General features: G+C 39.3%; 1 protein-coding gene across 1 annotated transcript in view; it reads left to right on the top strand.

Annotated features, from left to right (window-relative positions):
- zc3h12b (zinc finger CCCH-type containing 12B) overlaps window positions 1-25086 on the top strand; it is a 29690-nt gene extending 4604 nt beyond the window's left edge. The window contains exons 2-6 of the mRNA XM_020528787.2: window positions 9245-10026; window positions 15021-15160; window positions 16230-16464; window positions 17766-17872; window positions 18484-25086. Coding sequence (XP_020384376.1) covers window positions 9413-10026; window positions 15021-15160; window positions 16230-16464; window positions 17766-17872; window positions 18484-19910 — 2523 coding nt within the window. The 5' untranslated portion in view covers window positions 9245-9412 and the 3' untranslated portion in view covers window positions 19911-25086. The remainder of the gene's footprint in view (window positions 1-9244; window positions 10027-15020; window positions 15161-16229; window positions 16465-17765; window positions 17873-18483) is intronic.
- The last annotated feature ends 355 nt before the right edge of the window (window positions 25087-25441 follow it).

The raw sequence follows: 25441 nt of genomic DNA, 5'->3' as shown, positions 1-25441 counted from the left end.
CACTCAGTAGGCAGAGAGGTGGATGCTGCTGAGGCACATTGGTTGTAGTGGTCTATGTTCTACATTAACATGGATTTGCACTTAGAAGTGTTCATGAATATTAGAAGTGGTAAGGATCAAAGCCAGTGGGGCCCTTGGAGCAGAGTGCAAAATTGTCCAGGTGAATTTTTTAGGTTGTGGGTGCGTCTTTTCCTGACCACAGCATTGTCATTGGCACTGGATGCTTGGCACCACAATGATCCAAAGTCCCTAACTTGCCAGGAGAGGCTGCTGTCATTAAGCTGATAGTTTCTTCACACAGAGAAGGGCAGATTCTACTGGTAGCAAAATGTCAGTGAAGCCCTGAAAATCACCCCTACTTAGGGCTTTAATCATCTATTGGCTGGCTGCCTCCAGACATTTCCCTGGCAAACCTACCGTTTACTTTCCTGTCTCTTAATAATGTATTCATTTGGCCAGGAAAATCTGGCCCAATTTTGTATGCATGAGTAGGAGTGTGAAGAAAAATCAATACATCGGCACTTGTTACAAGTCGATTTGTTTTGTAACTTCTTGATTCCTGAGAAGATATACCAATGTGTCACTGCTGCTGCTAATTCTGCTACTTACCTCAGTGATCTGGATTTGAATCAAGTGCCGAGGATTTTTGCTTTCATAACTGATCACCGACTGTCTTATGATTTGACACAGTTTCTGATGTGAATGCGTTAAGAGAGCTTTTCCATTTCCACATCCATTCCATCAAGATTGTTGGAGCAAGAGAGTTTCAGTTTAACCTTGTGATTTCCATAACTTGCAATTATAATAGTACCTTTGCTGCAGTAAACCCATCCCAAAGTACTTTACTGCATTATAACCAGACCAGAGAATGGACAGAGGTTCAATAAGATTTTAGGACCTTTGCAGGGTTATGGGCCAAATGCAGGCAAGTGGCACTAGTTTAGTTTGGGGACCTGGTCAGCATGGATTAGTTGGACTGAAGGGTCTGTTTCCATGTTCAGTGACTCTACTTAAGATACTAACTTAAAGATCAAAAGGTAGCCACTAGTACTATTTGCCTTAAATTACCTGATGTTGGAGATTCAGAGACTGGGAACCAAACTGTATGTCACCGGCCCTTCAGTTGCTCCTTGTCCTGGGCTTCCTGGGATCCTAGCAGCGACCAACGCTCCCATTGGCATTGCTGGATGTGAAGCATTACCAGCTCTGACTGGCAGCTGTTGAAGATAGGAGCTTTGTTCTGAAGGCTTCAGGAATCCCAGCAGCAGGCAGACCAGTGGGTCTCCCAGAAATGGCCTTACTCTGCACTCAGTAGATCCTGGGTCACCAGCGTGGCCGTTTAAGTTTAGTGCCATGTGTGCTGACTTCAGTAACAGGAATGACCTCATTTCCCAGAATGTATGTATGTGAACGTGTTCAGGTAGCCTGCATTGGTGGTTAGGCTGGTGAAGATAGCATGTACAGAACAGGAGGACCAAAGTTTTCTCCTCAGTCACTGTTAAGTTTGCTGATATCAGCTGAACTGAGTGAAAGATTAGCCAAAAGTAGAACAATGCTGTGATCATCAGTGATTGGTTTACATGTGAAAAATGATTGGAGGTCTGTACCAGGGCTCACTTGGTATTTAAGCATTTTAGAGGCACAAAAGGAGACCATTTGGCATATCAAGTCTGGAGAGCAAACAAGTCAGTCCCTTTTACTTGTGTGCCACCCCAATGAGGGCTGGCCCTTTCATGAGAGTAGGGAAATTTGAAAGAAGATGCTGGAAGTATCTGTAGAATAAAAAAAACTGTTAGAATTTGCAACATGTTTGCATTTTGCAGGGAAAAAGTATAGGGTTTAATCTTGTGAAGATAAGTATCTGGAAGAATAATGGATACCAAAACAAGGTTGAGCAGTGTAGCCAGTGAAATGTAATGGAATTTTTTGTTTGTAACAAGGAGTACATGTGGATAAATGTGCTTCTTTCAGGTCTCTGGCCTTAACCTAAACTTACACTTTGTACTAGCCAATGACCTACTTTATAGTGTGGTTATGAATTAATAGTTTTTGTGAGGGAATGCTACCATATTTCTGACAATATTAATTTGGTGATTAAGAATAAATCAGTCAAAATTTTCAGTGGTCTGAGTGTAAGATCGCTGGAGTGTGTACATTTAAACTGCCTGTGATTATAGACATCTCAGTGATGAGAAGGTAATTGAGATTTTGAAATAAAAGCATTTCGCCTTAGTTTAAATGTCAGTATCGTACCGAAATGTTTAGATACCAGTATTGACATACAATTTGTTGCTATGCAATAATATTGTACGGAATGTTTGAGATTGTTTTCCATATTAATTGATTGGAATGAGTCACTAGATCAGCTTTTTTATTTATTCATTTAACAAATGAAAATCCCTAGGGCCAAGCAATCACCACCTTATTTGCGGAGTCTGAGATGAATAGTCCATCACTTGCTCTGATTCACGAGCAATTTGTGGCATTTTTTGTGTCTGGAGATTGCTTATGGGCGGGGGCTCTGGCTTATTCTGAAGCATTTATCAATGATCCCTCTTGCTGTGATAATTCAAAACCTGCCATTTACCAAATGGGGCTTATCACAAGGAACTTAATATTGACTTCCTGTGTTTCCAACTTTTTTGATCCAATGGATGTCTGCTGGCAGACAGGTCAGGAACGTTGCTTCATATGAGCATTAAGATGAAAGGGGGGGGGTTCAGTTAGCTTTATTGGCTGAATGGCTAGCTTGTGATGCAGAGTGACAGCCAGTTTCAATTCCCACACTGGCTGAGGTCACCATGATGGCTTTCTGAATCCCTTGCCTGAGGCATAGTGACCATCCTGTTTAACCTAGCACCAGTTGTGCTGTCCTAAGAAAGCAGCCCTATGGTCCTCTGGGACTATGGTGACCTTACTAAGGTGGAAGACAAGCAGCAGGTGGATTGAACAGGTCATTATGAAGTGGTAAGTTAATTGAGATCAACTGATACATTTGTGCCACAATGTTGTTTAAACTCCTTTGATACAAATACAGAAGAAACATTAATAGCTTCCTGTGTTGTCTTTTGATTCGTAAGCCTAATGTTCCTATCCATCTGATGTTAAAAGGTAACTATCACATTTTGTTTTAAATCTTTACTTAGTTTCTTCTGAAGATGAGGAAAATATCTTTTGGCTAAGATGTACAGTTCTGCATGCACCAATTGCCCTTCCAATACTTCTTTCAATTAGAGTTAGCATCAAGCCAGAATTCAGTTGTGGGCATTGTAGTCGAGTCCTATCCTGTTGTCACCAACTATGTACTTCTTTCCAGTAGTTGCGGTGGCAACTGAGAGGGAGGAGCGTGGCCAATATACCCTTCTGTTAGCAGAGGAACTGAGTCAAATAAAGCATCCTTACAATACCTTAACAATAATCAGATGTTTCTGCAAAGATCAGGAAGAAATATCTCAACAGTATACAGGTTCCATATCTTGCACATACATCATGGGATTTTTCACCAGTACTTGGTCACTGAACCATGACTGAATAACTTGATTCCAACTCTTTTTTTCAAAATTGAAAATATCTGTAGCATTCTACAAAATTCCATTAATGGTCTGCTGATTTACACGGTGTAGCTATAAAAGTCTGTCATATTTATAGCATGTATTATATGCTGGTTAGGCAACCTTTGTATTTGATTCCCTTTTCACTTGATCTGTGGTTACTGACAATCCGTAAAATTATACATGTGACAAACCAATTTCAAAGCTGTCAGGTACACGTGGGCTGCTCTGAAGATATCACACCTCTCGTTGTACTTCTCTATGCCCTATATTCCTGAGATATTCTAATGTCAGTGTCATGTTGAGAATGCTTCAGCTGGGCATTAGTAGACTCAAATGTTTCATGGCATTGTCGACCTTACTTAAATGTTGCTTTGTATAGAATTATCTGTTTTCTTTAATGCTTAGTGTTAATTTCCTACCTGGCTCAAAGATAGTAAGAACTGCAGATGCTGGAGTCAGAGATAACAGTGTGGAGCTGGAGGAACACAGCAGGCCAGGCAGCATCAGAGGAATAGGGAAGTTGACATTTCGGGTTGGGACCCTTCTTCGCTAATGGGTGGTGGTGGGGGAGGTGGGTGTGCTCATAAATAGATAGATAGAGGAGGGGTTGGGCTGGGGAAGGTAGGTGAGATGGTGATAGGTGAGTGCAGGTAGGGAGTGGTGGGGACTAGTCAGTGAGGTGGGAGGGGCGAATAGGTGGGAGAGAAGATGGACAGGTCGTGTCAAGTCAAGGAGGCAGGGATGAGAGGGAGGGTTGGTCATGGAATGAGGTCAGGAGTGGAGAGATTTTGAAACTGGTAAAATCCACATTTAGGCCATTGGGCTGTAGGCTTCTGAGGCAGAATATGAGGTGCTGCTCCTCCAGCTTGCGGGGGGTGGCATCATTGTGACACTGGAGGAGGCCCAGGATGGACATGTCACCCAGGGAATGGGAGTGGGAGTTATAATGGTTTACGACTGGAAGGTGTTGTGGTTTGTCGTGTACAGAGCGCAGGTACTCTACAAAACGGTCTCTGAGCCTCCACTTGGTCTCACCGATGTAGAAGAGGCAACATCAGGAGCAGCAGATGCAGTAGACCAAGTTGACGGATGTGCAGGTCAACCCCAGTCTAACGTGGAAGGTTTGTTTTGTGCCTTGAATGGAGGTGACGGGGGAGGTATGGGGGCAGGTTGCAAACTATTTTAACTCCCCCTCCCACTCCCTGGGTGACATGTCCGTGCAGGGGCTCCTCCAGTGTCACAATGATGCCACCCGCAAGCTGGAGGAGCAGCCTCATATTCCGCCTCAAGAGCCTACAGCCTAATGGCCTAAACATGTATTTCAACAGTTTCAAAATCTCTCCACCCCTGGCCTCATCCCATGACCAACCCTCCCTCTCATCACAGTCTGTCTACCTTCTTTCCCACCTATCTGTCTCCACACGCACCACTCCCCACCACTCCCTACCTGCACTTGCCTATCACCATCCCACCTACCATCCCCAGCCCAACCCCTCCTCTATCTATTTATTCCTACCTGGCTTATGTTTTACAATTTTATTGGAATGTTTCTTATGAATATATGAATTGTTGAAATACACTGTGGATCTGTGAGCATCTGTAAAGAGTAAAGAAAGGTTATGATGTCTTGGATTCATGTCTCTTCCATCAGGAGAGAGGGTAAAAAGAGAAATCCTATTTTTCCTTTCTATTTTAGTTGTTTAGGATTATAAGAGAACCAACTTTTTGTAACATGGTCACTAACTCATTGCAATAAAGACAGAAAATGTTGGAAATACTGAGCTGGTGGACCTATGACAAGAAAAGTTAAACTGTAAAAATGTTTCAGTTTAAAATAAACTGCATGTATCTTTTAGTCTAGCATTTACAGTAGTTAATAACTCCTAACTCTTTATTGAGTAGGCAGTAAGGTACACACCAAACCATCTGAGTTTCTTGTTGGTAGTAAGTCTTCAGTATATTTGTCTTTTGATTTTGCAGTTTTAGAAAATAGGTGGAAAGTGCAAAAGCTAAAAATAATAACAAAAATTTACTGCAGTTAGCCAGCTCTTGCTTTGCCATCTTCTTGTTTACAAGGCACAGGTTCACACTGGAATAGCTTTCTGATAAGGTACTGCTCGATCTCAGTATTTCTGTCTGCCATTACACCACAATCAAAAGATGTGAATATATTCATGAAGGGGAAAATGATTATAGGTCTACAGAGAGAGGGAAAGAGTGCAAGGTTCTTGGGAGTAATTTTATTAACTCTTTGAAAGAGATGGTTTAAGTATGATGCACCTAATGTGTCCTACAATTGAGCAAATTCTTTTCCAGTTGCTTAATTTATTTAGTTGTCCTGATCTACAGAGAGTTCAGAAATTTGACTTAGGATAAGGTATTACAAAAATCTATCTCAAAAATGTGTGTTAAGGTTTCACATACAATTAATTACTTTGAAGTTCACTGTACGTAGCTATATATACAAAAAATAAGTTAATATGATGGTTATTTGCAAGAATGGCCTTAAATGAAAGGTTTGCCAATTAAAATTGGTCTATGCCTGCAGCATGAAATGGGCATCTTGTGAATCAGCTGCTAATTTTTCACTACAGCTGATCATCTTTCGACTGAAATTCAGAGTAACAGTTCAACCTAATTTTTGAGACTTGTTTCCTAATCTCACTTTTACTTTTTATTGGGTTTGAAATGTTAAATCTTGGCAATATTTTCCAGGTCAGTGGAAAATAAAAATATACATTGTATGTATAATAGGCTGTGGATTTATTTCAAGTCTGTTTTGCATCACTGCATAAACCACTTTTGCCCTTTTTATAGTTTAAGAATAGTACGTGAAAGCTTTCTCAATAGGGTACTGAAACAAAATCTCTTCCGGACTTCAATTGTCTTATGATTGAAGCAGTGATCTCCGTCTCCTGCCACAACTTCTTCTTTCACTTGAGGGACAGATCAATAGGTAAAATCCACTCTAGGAGCACATGTAAATGAGAAAATCAGTTTGTCTAGTTTAAACATTGATTGTCTTTGAAGGTTAGAGATTCTAAATGTCCCACTTTCGAATGCAGTTGTTGGAATGAATGATTGCTCAACTGAATACTGTTGCTAGATGTTTCAGCTAATCTGTTCTCATGTGCATGGTTCAGGCACACACACTCTTCTGGCTGTCATGACTTGTTACAGAACTGTGTTGTCTCCATTATGCACATCGCTACATTGCTAGTTGCAAGAATTGCAGCATTTGGGTCAATGAAAATTGATGGAAGATTTGAGCCTGAGTGCAATACAAACAGGGAGAGACAGAGGGAGGGAGAGCCAGCAACACAAACTGGAGGAGGGAGGTGGTGGAGAAGACATGACCAAAACAAGCAGGAAATGGGAATGTTGTGTTGGCCTGTGATGTGTTTTTTATTTGCAAGTTAGACAGCTTTAGTGCTTCACCCTGAGGACTGAGCCTTATTTACTGGTAGCTAGTCTTCAATGGTGACCTTTTGGAATTTGTGAACTTAATTCAGTTTGGTTTTGGTTTTGTTTTCATTTATTGTTTTTTACACTCTTTTTCTATTGTCCAAAGACAATTTGTACAATAACTTAGTTGCATGCGTCACTACATTCTAGTTGAATCATTGATGTTGTTTTTTCTCATTGTGATTGGTACTGTTGCAGAATCACAGGTTTTATTCAATCATTTCCTGTCTTTTTTATTTACTGAGTACTTTTATTCATAAATTGCCATTCATCTCATTGCACTCCGCTGTTTTACAATGTTTTATTTGAAATTGGTGTTGTGTAGATGCTCAACTAAAGAAATGCAGCAACATTTTCTAACTGTGTGTAAGTGGTAGGTGATCAAATGATATGTGACTACATATCACCTGAGTGGTGCCACATGAACAAATAACATATGGTCAAATCTCTAGGAATCCATTAAACCAGAATGGGAAACCCTAATATGGCCCTGATGAACATGCTGTATCCCCCCAGCTTTGATTCTGGGTTTGTATGGAGTTTAGAGGTCACAGCTTGCATATAAGTTGAACCACTACAATTGGACTCAATGCCTGTGCTAAAGGAAGGGAGAAGGACTGTTAAAGCTCTTGCCTCTTGATGCACAGAGCTCAGGAGGTAAATGTTTGTCAAGATCAGCATCAAGCCAAATTTCATTACTTAATCATGTAAGTAAAGAATGAATAATTGGAAAAGATATTGGAACTTATGGTGGCTGTGGAATTGTAACCCAACAGTGGCTGAGAATTAAGAATCGACTAGACTTTACAGTCATTGAACGTTTAGCTCATTAACCCCTCCCAACCAAACCTCCTGAGAGCTGGTGGCCTATCACGTGTCTGGCACTTCTCAAATTCAACAGTGCTAGACCACAATAGGCCCCAGACCAGGAATGGAGATAGAAGCTTTATAAAATATTTATATTCCCTTGAAAACATCAAAGTTAAAAGTGGGATTGCCTGTTATGTGCTCTTGTCAGTCTCTGGGTGAAATTTTAACTCAGTTAAAACCCACCCACTTGCACACACAATAGTTAAAATTGGGCCCTTTCACTTCAAGGGGATTCTGATCTATGTATTGTCAATTCCTAACTGAAAATTATTTTATAGTGCAGCTGTCTGGTTGATCCAATCTATGATTTCAATCTGAAATGTCCCAGTCATTAGATGTTATCACTATATAATCGGCACAGCTCGTGCTGTGTCAAGGTCTTTTTAAAGACATATTAAAGTTTTCAAGGGCTAGAAAGGGAACTGACAAAATGTGTTTGACAAGATTGTTAAATACTGGTGACGTACGAACTGGAAAAAAATTACTTGGACAGAACCTTTATGCTGCAAGGACGTCAACTGAACAGTTATTTCAATACTATAATCACTTTTGTTATATAGGGAAATAAATCGACTGACCAAAAATATGTTTGAGTACTGCTGGAAAAAGACATTTGGTCGAAGCCTTTCATCTTGCACTCATCAGAAAAAGTTGCAGAAATGACTGGTGACTGTCAGTCATTATTAACTGCATTCTCCATGACAACACCTCTCCCAGTTAGAGTCCATTGCTAATCAGTGCTCTCCTGTCGTACAGTCTAAATGTTGTTTTCTCCTTTGGTATTTCTTGCTAATTGTCTTGATGAGTGCAAGTTGAAAAGTTTTGACAAAATGTCTTTTTCTTTTCCAGCAAGTTTTGTAGTACCAAGCAACTATTCGTATTTTTTGTTGTTTGATTAAAGTTAAAGGGTAACTGTTGACCAGGAGACCTCTCCACTGTTCTTTGAACTGACACAACTGGAAGACAGAGCCTGGCCTTAGTGGCTCACTGAAAGGTAACCCCCTTGCAATACAGCACCACTCTTCCCCCATCACTGCTACATCTGGAAGACTTGGAATTTGGCCATAAGTCAAACTTCTAATATAGATGTGAGAGTGCTGCTGCAGTGCTAAGCTAGCATTTTAACAAGTTAAAAGTAAGGAAAGAAGTCAGGGACAGAGGGGGAGAAAAATGTTCTCTAAGGGGAATAAAGTTGTGGATTGAATTACAGTACCAGAAAAGGAACGGAATTGGAATGAGTCCATCAGATTTTAAACAAGTTGATCACTATATTATGAGCTTCATTTTGCTGTGGATGTAGCCATTAGTGCTTTTTACAGACTTCTCTAAACTATCCATTTTCTTCCTTTTTCCAGGATTATATACTATCACTGTGCTCCCCAGAACATAGGAAGTGCGAGAACATAACATCAACATTACGGAAACAATTAATTGAGCTGAAGGATACCATTGAATATGAAAGTCAAGCTGTGCTGGAAATAAAAGAGAAGAGTGTGGAGATAACAGGAGGACAGATTAACGTAATGACTGCCTGGTCAATGTTTGAGAAGTTGAATATGGAGAACAACTCCAAAGAAGCCAAGAGTCTTCGTCTGGAGATTGGTGACTGCAGCGCCGATTCTGAGGACTGGACAAGCTCAGAAAGTGATTCAGAGCAACTCCCTACTGAGAAGAAAGGGACTCAGATTGTGAGCAAACCACACCGGCAGCTCTGCCGCTCTCCTTGCCTTGAACGGCCAGTTCTTTCGAAATGCAGTGTCCTACAGGATTTTCAGAGTGAAGACAATAAATCCAAATTTGATGATGAATACAAGGCTGCTAGTTTAGATAAAGAATACCAGGCCAAAATGGAGTTTGCCTTAAAACTAGGATATTCAGGAGAACAGATACAAACTGTGCTCAATAAACTGGGATCAGATGCTCTTATTAATGACATTTTAGCTGAGCTGGTCAGACTTGGGAACAAAAGCGAATCTGAGCCACAGCCTCCCAGTGTGGGTAATGCAGGTACCCTAGTGTCCAGGGGCCAGTGTGTGAAGGAGATCACGAGCCCAGAGCTGTCATTGGAAGATGAAGTTGTGGATGATTCTGACAATTTGAGACCTATAGTCATTGATGGAAGTAATGTGGCCATGAGGTATGTCCAAAGATTATATTTTTGTTCATAATGGTATGTTTCATCACTAACAATGCCAGCATTTATTGCCTATCCCAAATTCTTCTTGTTAAGGTGGTGGTGAGCTGCTACCTTGGACTGCTGCAACCCAGTGGTGTAGCTACACCCACAATACGAAGGGGACCACATTCCAGCAATTTGATCCAGTGAAAGTGAAGGAGAGCAGATATAGTTCCAAGTCAGGATATTGTGTGGCTTGCAGAGAAACTTGGTGGTGATGTTCTCATCGATCTGTGCCCCAAGTAGTTCCTATTGCAGATTGGGAAGTGTTGTCAAAGGACCCCTGGTGAGATGCTGTGATGCATCCCATTGTTGGTATATGTTGCTGCCACTGCGAGGTGGAGGGAAAGAATGATTAATGTGGTTAGAAAAGATGCTTGCTGGTGAAGCTTTTCATTTTGAACACATCAGGATAGATGCAAGAATACCAAATTTCTAAGGGTATATGTGTTTGGATTAACTGCTAATCAAACTCTAATTGGTCAAGGTGTTACCATGGAGATTGTATCAGAAGAGTTATCCCTCAAAGGTATGTTTAGATTCAAAATAGGCAAGTCAGATTATTATTTGAGGTGCGCACAGAGACACTTCCCGCACCTGCAACAGATAGAATGGTGTCTCTGGAAGCTAATGCTTTGCAGACTGCTGATGTATAATCATAATGAACCATCAGTTTTTATCACAATGGAAAGGTCTATTTGATAATTGATGTCCAATTGGGTGTGTGAAAATTACAGAATGGTCAGGTAACTCTACTCCAGTGTCACCAACATGCTTTAAGACAGTACAAGGTTGCTGCTTAGGGACAAAGGCTCCCCATTGCATACATGGCTAATAAATTCCACTGTTATCCCAGTTTAATTGAACAGCTAAGTTACTGCATACAGTAATGGCATTACCAGGTTCATCGTTTTGCATAATTTCAATTATTGAACTGGTACTTGGGCAGATCAGGCAGAATGCCTTACAAAATATGTTACATTGTCTGATAAGGTACCATACATAAAGCTATGTAGTAAGAGTGTTAGGGTAGTTAGTTGGCATTGATACAGGAAATGGCTAATTAGTAAAAGATAGAGTTGGGAAAAAGTGGAGCAATTTCAAGATGGCAACCTGTAACTAGTGAAGTACCACAGGGATTAGTGTTGGGACCAAAATTATTTCTAATACTTGTTAATGATTTGGATGATGAAGTGAATGTACTACAGCCAGGTTTCCAACAAATTAAAACGAGGTGTAAAGGCAAGCGATGATGATAATGCAAAGAGCCTACAGAGGAACATAGACCGATTTTTAAATGAGTGAGTGTGGTTTATAATGTGGAAAAACGCAAAGTTATACACTTTGACAGGAAGAATAGAGGAGCTGAATATTATTTAAATGGAGAAAGACTGCAGAATACTGCAACATAGAGGGATCATGGGGTTCTCATGCATGAATCACGAAAAGCTCACATCTAAATTTAGCAGGTAATTGGAAAGATAAATGTCTGTTGCCTTTATTTCAAAGGGAATGGAATATAAAATAGAGAAGTCTTGCTCAAACTTTAGAAGGCACTCATCAGACCACACACACACTATGTGAACAGTTTTGGTGCCCCTAGGTAAGAAAAGATCAACTCTTATTGGAGGCAGCCTAGGAAAAGTTCACTAGGTTGATTCCAGAAATGGAAGGATTTTCTTATGAGGAGTGGTTGAGTACGTTGGCTCTGTACTCATTGAAGTTTAGGAAACTGAGAGGGGACCTTATTGAAACATGTAAGATTCTTCTGGGGCTTGACAGGATAGATGCTGAGAGAGTCTAGTACCAGAGGGCAATAATCTCAGAGGAAGGAGATGCCCATTTAAAATAGCAATGGAGGAATTTGTTCTCTGAGGGTAGTGAATCTATAGAATTATTTGCTGTAGTGGCTGGGACATTAAATGTATTGAAGACTGAGATAGACAGGTTTTTAATGAGTGAGGGAATAAAGGGTTATAAGGGGAAAGGGCAGGAACGTAGAGGCTGCAGAATATCCGATCAGCCATGATATGATTGATTGGCCTACTTCTGCTCCTATGTCTTAATGTTTATTTTGTTTCCGGAAGCAAGTGCCCTTTTGATAAATTACCAATAGGTCTGCGCATTGCCAACTAAAAGGCATTCATACAGAACACAGTTCCAGCCTATTGCTTTACCTGGATAACAAGCCAAGTAGCTGATATTACCTAAAGAGAACAAGAGAATTTATAGTTTGAAGTATATATCTGTATGCTAGTTAACTTGACTATGAGGGCATTACATTTTATTTGAGGATTTCCTGCAGTATCAATCCAGTGTACCCAATTAATGCCATCTTTTTAATTATTCCCATTCTTAACTGTCATGGGCTATATTGTAAGAATCATTATAATCCATTCTATTAGACACGTTCCAGAGAGTATAGCTGAAATATTATTAATTATGGTTTGTGATCTGCATAAAATTAGAGATGCGTGTTTACTTCTAACTAATTGGTAAAAATAAACTTCTGCAGTAATGGTTTTGATATCAGGAAATCAGTTTCAAAAGACTTAAGAAATGAGAAATGATGATATTGCCAGCCTGGTGGTTTATAGCCCTATTCAGTGTTACGTTTAAGCCACATGTAGCAAAAAGGCTGGCTTAGGGGTGGCTGGGTTTTTTTGTCATTTCCCTTAAACATTCCTGTTTTGATATTTTCCTTATCAACCAGTTCAGAGACGGTATTAAACACCTCTGAGCCAGCAGGCCTAGGTTCAAGTCCCACTTCTCTAGAGGTAGGACTTGAACAGAGTCCTGCTGGCTTATAGGTAGGAACACTACCATTCTACCACACATTTCTACCCTTTAGCTGCACCTGGTATTCCCAGGCGGTCTCCATCCAAGTATTAACCAGGCCTGAGTTTGCTTAGTTTCGTAAGTCAGAAGAAATCACGTTTTCAGATTAGCATGGCAGTAGACTTAATATCTCATCCAGAAGAAATGAGAGAACAATAAACAAATGTAGCACTTGCTCTGTTCGCTACTGGAGTATCAGCCTAAATTTTTGTGGTACAGTCTCTTTTAATGGTGCTTAAAGTCACAACCTTGTGATTTGAGTCAATATCTTGAACCTCTTTAGGGGAAAGCAGCAGATGCTACTTCCAAATGTGAATAAGGAGGGTTTCAATCTGTTGACCTCAGGTTTATGTGGCCAGCACACTCCCGCTGCACCACTCTGCTAGCCCCTGTTCTATGATGAGATGGCTAATTTCAGCTGAACTACCAGCAAAGTGATAAAGTTAACTTCAGCACCCTGGACCAGTCCATTGAAAAGCTCAATTTACAAACCTGATTTTGTTTGGATGTGTGTGTGTGTACCCCCAGTGAGGGCAGTTAAACCTTGCTCCCTTATCAAGCTTGCATATGAATTAATTATGTTAATTAAACAAGATACTAGCAGCAAAATCATAAAACAAATACAAAATAATTAGTGCCTACTACATGTCCTTTTTAATTTTATTTATTATTCATGCACAGTCACGACATTTGGTTACTCCTCGTCCATTTTTAAAACAATTTTCTAGTTCACCACTTCACCATCTTGTACTGCAAGGTCCTTTCTGCTCCATGTCAGGATCTTTTTCCACTAGCAAAGCTTCCTGTCTGCTGCACGGTAGAAGTAAATATGACAGCTCCTCCCTGGAATATAGTAGCTCTGGCAAGGACATAAGTGAAAGTATAATTGAGTCATAGAGCTGTACAGCACGGAAACAGATCCTTTGGTCCAACTTGTCCACACCGACCAGATGTCCTATATAAATCTAATCCCATTTGCCAGGATTTGGCCCATATTCCTCTAAACCCTTCCTGTGCATGTACCCAGCCAGATGCCTTTTAAATGTTGTAATTGTACCAGGCTCCACCACTTCCTTTGGCAGCTCATTCCATACACCATTCTCTGCATGATAAAGTTACCCCTTAGGTCCTTTTTTAAATCTTTCCCCTCTTACCTTAAACCTATGCCCCCTAGTTTTGGACTCCCCCACCACAGGGAAAAGACCTTGTCTATTTTTCTTATCTATGCCCCTCATGATTTTATAAACCTCTATAACGTCACCCCTCAGCCTCAGATGCCTCAGAAAAAATAGCTCCAGTCTATTCAGCCTCTCCCTGTAGCTCAAACCCTCAAACTCTGGAAACATTGTTGTAAATCTTTTCTGAACCCTTTCAGGTTTCACAACATCCTTCCTATTGCAGGGAGACCAGAATTGCACGCAGTATAATGAAACAGAGAAGGGAAAAATCCTGTTGCAGTATAAGAATTCCTGAGAACTATGATGTGGTTTGCCCAAAATAACCAGTGCTGGTGTATTGACCTTGTAGCATGAATGCAGTTTAGAAAATGAAGGCTGTCAAATGTTATAATACCCCAGTTGGGGCTATTTTTGTAGATCCTTTCCTATTCTAGTAAGTATAATTAATTCCTCCCACAAAGGCCTACACGTGGTGATGCTTTTCATGATGTCATCAATGTCTTCCCTAAATTTCAAGATAGTTGGTAATGAGGTGGGTAACATCTGTTTCAAATCCAATTTTCTTAAGTCACTGAGGAAACGTGTTTCATTTGCCACTTTTTAAATTTAGTTTCACAATCACAGGTGACCCCAAATGCTTGCCAAGAACTTTACTTTGTGTAAAGTAAAATATGGAGCCTTTTGTCCATGATATGCAATTACTTTGTGCATCTAATTTGCATTCCCATTGAGGCATACTTAGCATGCATTGAAAAACTGTTTAATTTCCTTACTTCACAAATGCAATCATTTGCCTTGATTGTGCAATAAATGTTTAATAATTATAACGAATTGCTGAACCCATACTGTCGCATTTGTGCGATTTAACAATTACATCGAGCACAATGTCAGCCAAGGTCAAACTTCAAAGACTGAAATTGATCCAATTTCCTTTCGTAGTCATGGAAACAAGGAAGTGTTCTCTTGTCGTGGGATTCAGTTAGCTGCGGAATATTTCCTGGAAAAAGGACACAAAGACATCACAGTATTTGTTCCTGCATGGAGGAAAGAACAGTCCAGGCCAGATGCGCCCATTAAAGGTACGTAAACCTGTCACAATATAATTAATGATCTGCTCATATAGAAATAGATTACTTCTCTTTTAAAATGTGAATGCTGGAATATTTGATAAAATTAGCAAATGATGGAAATACATATCAATTCCATCAATATTTGAACAGGGATTGTAGGAGTGGTGTGCTGGGAAAGATAAACTTTTGATTTTGAGACCACACACTCTCAGGAAGCCTATTAAAGGTTGGGTAGCAGTGGGAATTGATGTCAGTTGCTGGGTTTTCTACTGCAAGTGAAAATAATGATGAATGTATTCATTAGGTTAGAGAGCCATTGCCTTTCTTCGCATCCAGCATTACTAAATGGAATGGAGGCAAGGAATTCACAAATAAAAGGGTTAACTTGTTTAATATGTATCTTTTTTTAAATGGTATAGCTGGTCTTGCAGTTTCGCAATAAGAACGGAATTCCCTCCTACATGAGTTGGCTGAGCTGGCAGCCACAGAAATACCAGCAGAAAATGAGGATTCAGGTTTAAATTAACCTGACTGCCTTGACCTAGCACGCTCAGCAGGGCCACACAAGTTGGCATCTAAGTAGGCCTGCATGATAGAAACCTGCATCCAAGCCAAATCTAGTAATATTCTCATGTGGATATCTTCAATGTTATACATTTTAGCAGGAGTTGCTGAATGGTGATCAGGAGTGATAACAGTACTAGAACAATTTCCATCAGTCTCTATCTCGGGGCAGTCCAGTCATGAACTGAGCTAAATTTAACCAAGAAATCATTGGTTCTTGAAATCAAGGAAACCTACTGAAATATATTTTGTTTATGATTGAGCAAATGAGATTTTTTTAAAATCCCTAACCAATCCTTCGTTCTGCTATGTCTGTTTTACACTTCACTTCACATTCCGGATTATATAGTACTATTGCACACTGGCCTTTCTAGTTTAGATTCTCAGTGCTGCTCAGTGGGATTGATTAAGAAACTTTTAAAGTACTTTTTTAAAAAACAGTCAAAAAAGCTCCATCTGCAATACATTCGTCTGATCAAAACTTTAATATTGAAGTAATTACTCAATTCTGCAGATCAAGAACTATTACGAAAACTTGAGAAAGAGAAAATTCTGGTTTTCACACCATCCCGACGAGTGCAGGGGAGAAGAGTGGTGTGCTATGATGATCGATTCATAGTGAAGTTGGCCTTTGACTCGGATGGAATTATTGTGTCAAATGACAACTATAGGGATCTACAGAACGAGAAACCAGAGTGGAAGAAATTTATAGAAGAACGTCTTCTAATGTATTCCTTTGTGAATGACAAGTAAGTGTTATAAGCACAGAGGATGTAATTTTCCCTTCCCTGGAGGTGGCGAGAAGAGGGAATAATTAGATGAGTTCACGCTGACATGCATGCCATCGAACGAAGTGCTGGGCCAGAAGGTGTATTGGGAGTTGTATGATTTGCCAGCAATTAAGGCATTTAAGTGATCAGTTAGTGGCCACTTAAAAGCCTCAGCCATCACCTTTCTGATTGCCTGCTTTGTCTGAAGCTGAGAGAAGTGGTTCCCCAACTGGGAAACAGCCTAAGTGACCACCTTGCAGAGTTGGGAGGAGCAATCGGAGGCACGGATGGATGGCCATGGCTGTAGCCTGTGAAAACCTGTCCCTGCCCTTGCCTTCGCCACTCCCTGCCCCTCCCACCCAACCACCCTTTCCTCGTAGCCCCCATCCCACAAGAAGCAAATGGAAAAGACCTACCTTTTTGCCATTTAACTCTCCAAAGTGTAGGCTTTGACCGAAGGTCCTTAGTACTCCTATGCCATTAGCCTCTGGCAGACAGCTTTTGGCAAGCTAGGGCACCTATGGAATATTCATAGAATCGTACAGTAAAGGGACCCTTCAGACCATTAAGTCTGTACCACCAAAAATATCCAGTCAAGGTGTGTTATTCGCCAAGGAACTCACAATCAGCTCTTAACAAGCTAATGAGTGTTGGATTTGTGAGCTTTCGCAGGTGGGGCCAGTAAGTTGACACCGAACATGCCTGCCCCCACACTTTGACTGCAATTTTCCTTCATACAAAGTCTTTGCATTCATTTTTTTTGCTTAAATTGTGTATGTCAAAATGAGATCCGTTAGTATCAGGAATGGGAAACATTTCAATCCGGGCATTCAGTATGATTATCAAGCCTTCCCAGGTGAGGTTTTGAAGTGGATTAGATTCAAAATAAACTTCAGTCCACTGTGTCCAATAAACACACTCGCCTCCATTTTAGAAGTGATTTTTCTTTTACTGGTATGGAGTTGTTGGGCTCAATGGTGTATGTGGTAAATATTAAGTAATGTATTGTTTCACTGGCCAGCCATACTGTAGCCTCTGCATGAAATGGGCACTTTATTTTCCATTGAAACTAGTTTTGTGCTGAACTCTGAGGGTGCTAAAATCTTTTTAATGTAAGGTACCTCCAGCCAGCAGGCGATGAAGGCTTTCATTAATTTAGTCTGTGCCACATTTGAACCTGCTTTCAACGTTGAATATCTAATCAATAACTCATTGCAACAGTATATAAAATATGGACAAGTTACACATAAACAATCAGTGGTTTATTTCACTGTTTCAAGGTTCATGCCACCTGACGATCCTTTAGGACGTCATGGTCCCAGCCTGGATAACTTCCTGCGAAAGCGTCCCGTTATTCCAGAGCACAAGAAACAGCCTTGCCCTTATGGTAAGTATTCATAACTATCTGTTAATTAGAACTGTGAATCTAGTTGGTTTCTAAATGTTTTGACCATTTTTGTTTTGGTTCAAAAAAACTATGTAAACACACCTTAGTATTTTGCCATTTTTCCCTCATCTCTTGATATACTAACTCTTGCTGTTGCTATGGCTCATGCTAATTACATAAACATTGGCAGCCCAGTTGTCACATCCAGATACTGATTCTTCATGAGAGTCGAGACCATTAGGAGTGGACCGGCTGTTTGACAGTTGAGGGCTTCTCAAGTACTCATACAAAGTCTCAGCCAATTTCTGCACAAGCGCAGTGAACAGAAGGGATCACTAGAAATGATCATGGGCAGAACCTGAGATTAGATCACTACCTCACTGGTCTGAATGATGAAAACTGGGGCCTTCTCTATTTAGTACTGATGTCATTACTTCCTAGCAAACAGAGTGCAGAAACCATTCCTAGCAAGCTATTTTGGAACAATGTAAAATATTTTAAAGATTACTTTAAAGCATTATTTTGTAGGTTTGCAATGATAAATAATTCTGTTGAAGACAAGTTTATTTATCACACTCGATCTTACTTGGTTTCTGGTTATGATTTGACAGGGAAAAAGTGCACTTATGGACACAAGTGTAAATACTATCATCCAGAACGTGTTAACCAGCCACAGAGATCAGTTGCTGATGAGCTTCGTGCCAGTGCTAAGTTGTCTGCTGTGAAAACGATGAGTGAAGGAGCCTTGGCAAAATGTGGCATTGCCATATCGGGTGTGAAAGGGGAGACAAATTCTGAGATTAAGCGTGTCGCTCCAAAGCGCCAGTCTGACCCCAGCATCCGATCTGTAGTTTGTGAGCCAGAGGAGCGATTGACACCAGCTCGCAGACTAGAGACTAACTCTGTGCCTTCTTTGGTCACTGCATCGAGTGTACCTACATTTCAACCCAATAAAAACAATGCAGCCAGTGCCATGAGTACCCGATCTGCAAGCAGTCCAGTGCCATGTTCCAAACAGTTCACTCACCAGAAATCCTCACAAGAACACTTATCCACTTTAAATTATCCACCTATTCTTGTAACCAACAGCCATGGAAACTCTGTGAGTTATACAGAACAATATCCAAAATATGATTCAACTTTAGACACTGGCTACTACTCCATGATAAATGACTTCTCAAATTTGAGTATCAGCAGTATGCGGAACCATGACAGCTATTATGGATTGGAATCGGATCATGGTTTGTATCCAAGAAACACTAGTCCTCACACAGAAACCTGCATTACAAGTAATGATTCCTATTCTTCATACAGTGACCTGGCATACCTTGGCACTGTAGAACCAGGTCCAGAAGATAATGTGAAAACCCATCAGCCACAATCACAGAATAGGCTGCAACCTTTCATTCATGGCTACCATGAACCTATAACAAGAGTGCAGAGCTATGGACCAGAGGAGCCAAAACAGCCCCAGCGTAAACAGTCTATCTCCCATTTAGCTCCTCATATACAGCATTCTGCTGTTGGAGCACGTTCCAGTTGTCCTGGGGACTATCCTGTTCCTCAAAACATTCATCCATCTGCTAATAACCAACCAGGACGGGCTCTGGTAATGACTAGGCTGGACAGCATTTCTGATTCACGACTGTATGAAAGTAATCCAACGAGACAACGAAGACCTCCACTCTGCAGAGAGCAGCATACAAGCTGGGATCACCTACCATGTGTCACAGATTCCTATAGATACCCTTCATACCCTTTGACTAATAATCTCATGCAACCCAATTATGAACCTGGTATGTTTAGAAGTATGCCAGAGAAGATAGAGCAGATCTGGAGGTCCCCCTGGCAGGGAATGCCCAATGAGCAACAGGACCATCTGGCAATCCGGGAACATCAGTACCAAACGTATCGAAACCTCTGTAACATCTTCCCAGCAGACATAGTTCATGCAGTAATGGAAAAGAATCCCCATGTAACTGACCCCCAACATCTTGCTGCAGAGATTGTTGCCAAACAACTACGTTCTGGGCGGTAAAACACAAATGAAGGATTGATGACCAATTGTGTATTGTTAGGACAAACAAGAGAAAGTCTGTTTAGTGCACAACATTTGTGAAATTCAGGTTGTCTAACACAATAGATCTAAGAATGCTATAAGTATTTTAAAAGCATTTGATTATCTGAAGAGGTTTAGGCAACTTTGAAGAGGAAATGAATACCTTACTTTGTTAAAATCGCAAACCTTCTACTTTTGACTTCCAGGATTTTCCAAGTTACAAAGTATATTTGAATTGTACTTTTAAGAAGAGTTATCTTTTCAACATAAATTTCCATACGCCTGACTTATGGATTGTAGGATTTGGAATCTTAATAAAAGTCCAAGAGGAAATAAGTGTAATTGTAACTTTAAAAAGACTGTGTTTGCAAATAATGCAAACAAGAATAAAATCATGTTAAAGATTACATACAACAAATTAAATTGATAATTTAAATATTTCAAATGGCATCCACAGATTCAAATGATAAAATCTCATGTAAGGTATCTATTTCCTGTTTCAGATTCTCAACCAAAAGTATAGCACTTCAGACCATTTCCTTTGAGTCGTATTTTAAGGGTGGAAAATTTGCAGCCAAAAACAAACCTTTTGGAAGCATTATTGTATGTTATCTTCAGACTGCACTGATGTGCCACTATATTTAAAAGCAATGTATATTATTGCTAACATTTGACAAGCTTGATGTTTCAAGCTAGGTCTTGTTGATTTAAAAAAAAATGTTTTTCATGAAAGTTGAGAAGGCCTTTAGGGGGTCTTTGTTTCTTCATGAGAAGGTCTGACACTGCCTAAATGTTTCTTACTGTGAAACACATGGAATGTGAGGCTGCAGTCAGGGTTGTTTCTGTCATTTTGCTAATGGCTTGCAAATGCTGTGTAGTTGTTTTCTATTTCCTACAAAAGCAGCATCATCACTTTAGTTTAAAACTGCCAGTTTGTTATACGATTTCACTTCATAGTTCTGTTGGTGCACATTTTTAATGTTTCTAAAATGTAAACATTTTAAAATTAACGTGTACACACTAATACGTAGGGTATGCTAACTTCCTTGTACCTATACTATCCCTTAAAAGAAGGGCCTGTCTGTTGCTAATTAGTAGACTGGAATAATCAGTAAACGAGTAGATTCATCTAGTTAGTAACTGAATTCTATAGCCCATAGTTCCCTGGTTCAGTCTCTCTGTGTGTTGGCTGATTTCACCCAGGCTGGTAGTAGGCACACTACAGTCAGTCTTGGAGGTAGGGTGGCAAAAATCAGATAGGATCCCTTGTCCTGACTGTTGACTAGCCACACCAACCTTCTCACTCACCCGTTTTATGGAAAGTGCATTCGTGTTGTGCACGGGCACTGTTGGTTAGGTGGCTAGAATATGAAGTAGTATACTGTCAACAGTCAAGGTTCAATCCCCATATGAGCTGTGGGAGTTCATGGTTGCCTGCCTCCTTACTTTACCTCACATTTGATGCTGTGTGGTGCCCCTCAAGACTATATAACTAATTGTTACTCTCTCTTGGAGAAAGATGCCTGTGGTCTATTATGGACTGTAGCTAGTTACAGACTTTATCTATCTGGATGAGGACAAGATTTGTCTCAAGAATTGAGTGCTGCTACTGTTGCAGAGTTTCCCAACTTTCATCGCCACTCCAGTGATGTTACACACAGCTGCTGCTGCTGCCAGGGAACCATATCCTAGCAAGACAGTTGATTAAAACAAAACCACATCATTTTGTTGTATCTGAAACTATTTTTGTAGCTGACATTTAAATACAGCAAAAAGCAATGCCTGGAATGATCAGAAATGACATTTGTTTGTTGATACAAATTGTATCTCTTTTCTTGATTGTAGAAAATTATTTATTAAATGTACAGTTATCATCGGTAGAATAGCTTTATCAAATCTTGCCACAACGTTTGTGACACTGTGTGTCACTGGGAGTAGCCCATGGGTATGTATGAATTTTTACTGGGCACAGTAGTTTGTAGACCTGAATTTTTAAATTCATGTTCTTCAGATGTGCACACATATTGTGTACAGTACCAGTGTCATTATTCATAACATTTATTAGGATTAAAAAGTATTGTTTCCAAAAGCTGAACAGTAACTGATTTTTACATCCACATTATCTGGTATTTGTTTATAACCATCTTTTCCCCTTTTCTGCCTCCTTTTCTAGACTGAAAGCCCAAAAGACCTTCCACTCTCCAGTCAGGACTATCACTGATTTTCTCCTTTTATGAAAGTCAGTAGCGCTCTGTCCCCCAGTATAAGAGAATCAAAATGAGCAGAGCAAATAATTCCATGCAATTCCTTGGGTACAAGTGTACTATTTGAAAAAAAAATTGCTTTTATTGGTTTGATTTGTGTGAAATTTATCACCTCAGTTCACTTCTGCATACCTTTTTATAGGTCTGTAACTATTAGCTCTTCAGTGTAGCTCAAATTATCTTAATACATGCTTCTCTTGGAAGTGCAGAATTGAAACCAGTACCTCAAGCTGTTTTCAGTGAATATACAGCACTGAAATTTTATACGATTATATTCAAGTAGTCAGCTTTTCTACACCCTAAGACGGAATATTGTGATCCATCTGGAATCTCAAATGCGAAATTCCAAAATTGAAATCAATATTGAACAAGCTGCCGCCTGTATAGAACTTGGCCTCTCATGACCTCACTGGGAGCCAAGTATTTATCCTCTTTGAGAACATGAGTTGTGTTACTCAAGAATTTTACTTACAAAAATACTTTGTAATGTTTAGGAAAATATAGAATCTTTGACTGATTCTTGCGTGCATTATATTAGTTTTCTGTTGTCAGCCCAGTTTTCTGTATGGTACAATTCTGCACAGCAGAACTGTCACTCCACGTGCTTTGTAGTAGAAATAAATGTCAATTAAACCCCAGTCTTACTTTTAATGGAAGCAATATTTTTTAACCTTATTGCCCGCCTGACCTTGGCTCTTATCATGTAGAGCCATTCGCTAAAGAAATCTTTGAATTGTGGTTCTTTAAAAGAAATATGGCAAAGTTTAAGCTACACCTTCCCATTTTGGTTGGTCAGACAACAGACCTATACGTTGCATCTTTAAATAAGTCTTAGTCTGACCCTTTCAGATTCAATTTTTACAAATTAATTTTGAAAGAATTAATCTAGGCTCTCATTGAGCACAAGAGCCTTATGTTTTTTCAAGTCTTTAGATTCCATAGGAAGTACTGTAAAGGTCTGAAATGTCTGTTGAAGGTTAACAAATGGGATGCTGTAGCTTTAAGCAACATGGTTAATATTCAGGAGTTTTAGATTTACATGGAGCATTTTGCATCCTCACCTGCCTGCCTGTTCTTTGCAATGGTTCAGAAACCCAGCATAAGGACGATACATTTAGATTTTTCTGTACAATTTGAGAATGGTTATCTTTTGCATATGGAATGTAGGGTCTCTTCAACCAGTTGCAAGAATGACAGTAATCTGTGCAATGAGCTAGAACAAAATCTGCATTATTTAAGAAACACCAATAAAATGTTTAATGTTCAGTGAGACCCTCCTTTCGTTACTGCTTTTGTTGGTTGCACGTATAATCTCATCTATTAATGGGAGAATAAATTCGATGACTTCTATGTTTCTCAGCCCTGTTTAAAAAAAGTCTTGTAAAAATAATTTGCCTTGATTAACTGCTTTCTTTTTGCTACATCGAGTTTATTCTCAGCCCCAGATAGGATCAAAGTGTACTATATTTAGTGAAACTTGTTTGAAGAGATCATACAGTTTGTGTAGATTTACTGTAATTTAGATAGCTTGTGTACAGATAGCTTAATGTGTGAAAATATAAATAGAATATATATTTTATTAGATTAGTGCATTTGTTTTATGATCTGATTTTTGTTCTGTTCCTTATAATGAAAATGTTGGCTTTTATCTGTAGTAAAACAAAAAAACTCTTTGGGTTTGTAGTCCCAAACAAAATGTAAGTCTTAATGACAAAATGTGTCTCTGTCACTTTGAGAATTTAAAAAAACAAGCAAATGTGTTTTTAAGCACGCTATGCGATCAGTACCTTTTAATGTGTATGGATAATGTGATAAATTGTGCCAAGTGTTGGATGGTATAATTGCTTTTAATTTTGAGCACAGCTAACTCTAGCTGATATTAATTGTATTAGTAAATGTGACAAGGCTGCTATGACTTTAAATCACTTTTTCATTGTTTAAATGTTATGCGCTTTGGCTTTAGTTCATGTCCAAGCAGCTTTTGTACAATGTAAATTGATTAAAGTGGGTGCATTCATAAAAGATCACTACAGTTGCTTACGTACACAAATACTACATGGAAGCAACTGTTCTTTCAATCTGCAATAAGGGGCTAGTTCTAAATAAAACCACACTGCCAATAGGTTATTAACACATTTAATACCATTCTGCTATAGCTAAAGTTGTTCTTAATCCACTATGCTGTAATACTGTACAATCTTCCTGTGCATCTCAATCTGTAGAGCTTAAAATACCATCTAAAGACAAAACCCCTATTTTAAAAGGACAAGCTCCAATAGTACTGTATATTTTCCACAACTGTACATAAAGCAAACATTTTCACAGCCACCACTACAATTTACAGAAGTCCTTGAGAAAACACTGCAAAATTGGCTATCTTTTCAATATTAACATTTGTGAGATATATACATGGCATTGTAAATATCATCTTGACATTAAAGTGGCCTTGAAAACCTACTTTTCATAAACTAATTTTGCAGTGTTACCTTTGCATCTGTACAATAGAAGTAAATAGAGGGATTTTACTTTGACAATGGTATGAACATGAAGTGCATATTCAGGTAATTTATTCAGTTTTGATGATTGCACTCTAGGAGTAGCAGGGTAATGAAATTGATTTCTGTGCCTTTTTAAAACATTATGGACACAACTTCAAATGGGTTGTATTTTTGTGCTTTCGAATGTGTTCCATACAAGGTGTGCAATTTAAGAATGTACTTTAGTGTTTATTTGCATGAAGTAAAAGTTATAACTACCAAAAGAAAAACTGCCCTAAACAAACATTCATGTTTATTAGTGCCAAATGTAACTAATTTGTAGTAAAGGATTTAAAAATTACTACACAATTTGTGTTACATATAGTCAATAAAAGTTACTTTCTAGAAGATCAATGTTGATTTCTTGTAATGTCATTTTATGGGAAAGGTTCACTTCGCACCTGTAATAAAGTAAACAGAAGCTTCATTACAACTTCTAAAGAGTTTAGTGCATGTAAATTATTTGCAGTAAATTTGCTTAGCATTAAATAAAATGGATTCTCATCTATGTGTGCAAAAATAAGTACAATGGAAAAACCTATTCAGCCCATCTAAGTTTTCAATCATGCTAGGCTGTTACATGTTGTGATGAACATGTTTACTTCTACCACTTTGGTTGCAAACAGTAACTCCAGAATCTGCCTGCTGTCTGCGGTACCTGATTGTTCTGTAGGATTGTTCCCCACCCCGCAACATGTTATTGTTTTAT

Source organism: Rhincodon typus, chromosome 14, assembly GCF_021869965.1.
Source record: "Rhincodon typus isolate 14 chromosome 14, sRhiTyp1.1, whole genome shotgun sequence".
Taxonomy (NCBI): Eukaryota; Metazoa; Chordata; class Chondrichthyes; order Orectolobiformes; family Rhincodontidae; genus Rhincodon; species Rhincodon typus.
This window is presented reverse-complemented; position numbering and strand designations above follow the sequence as displayed.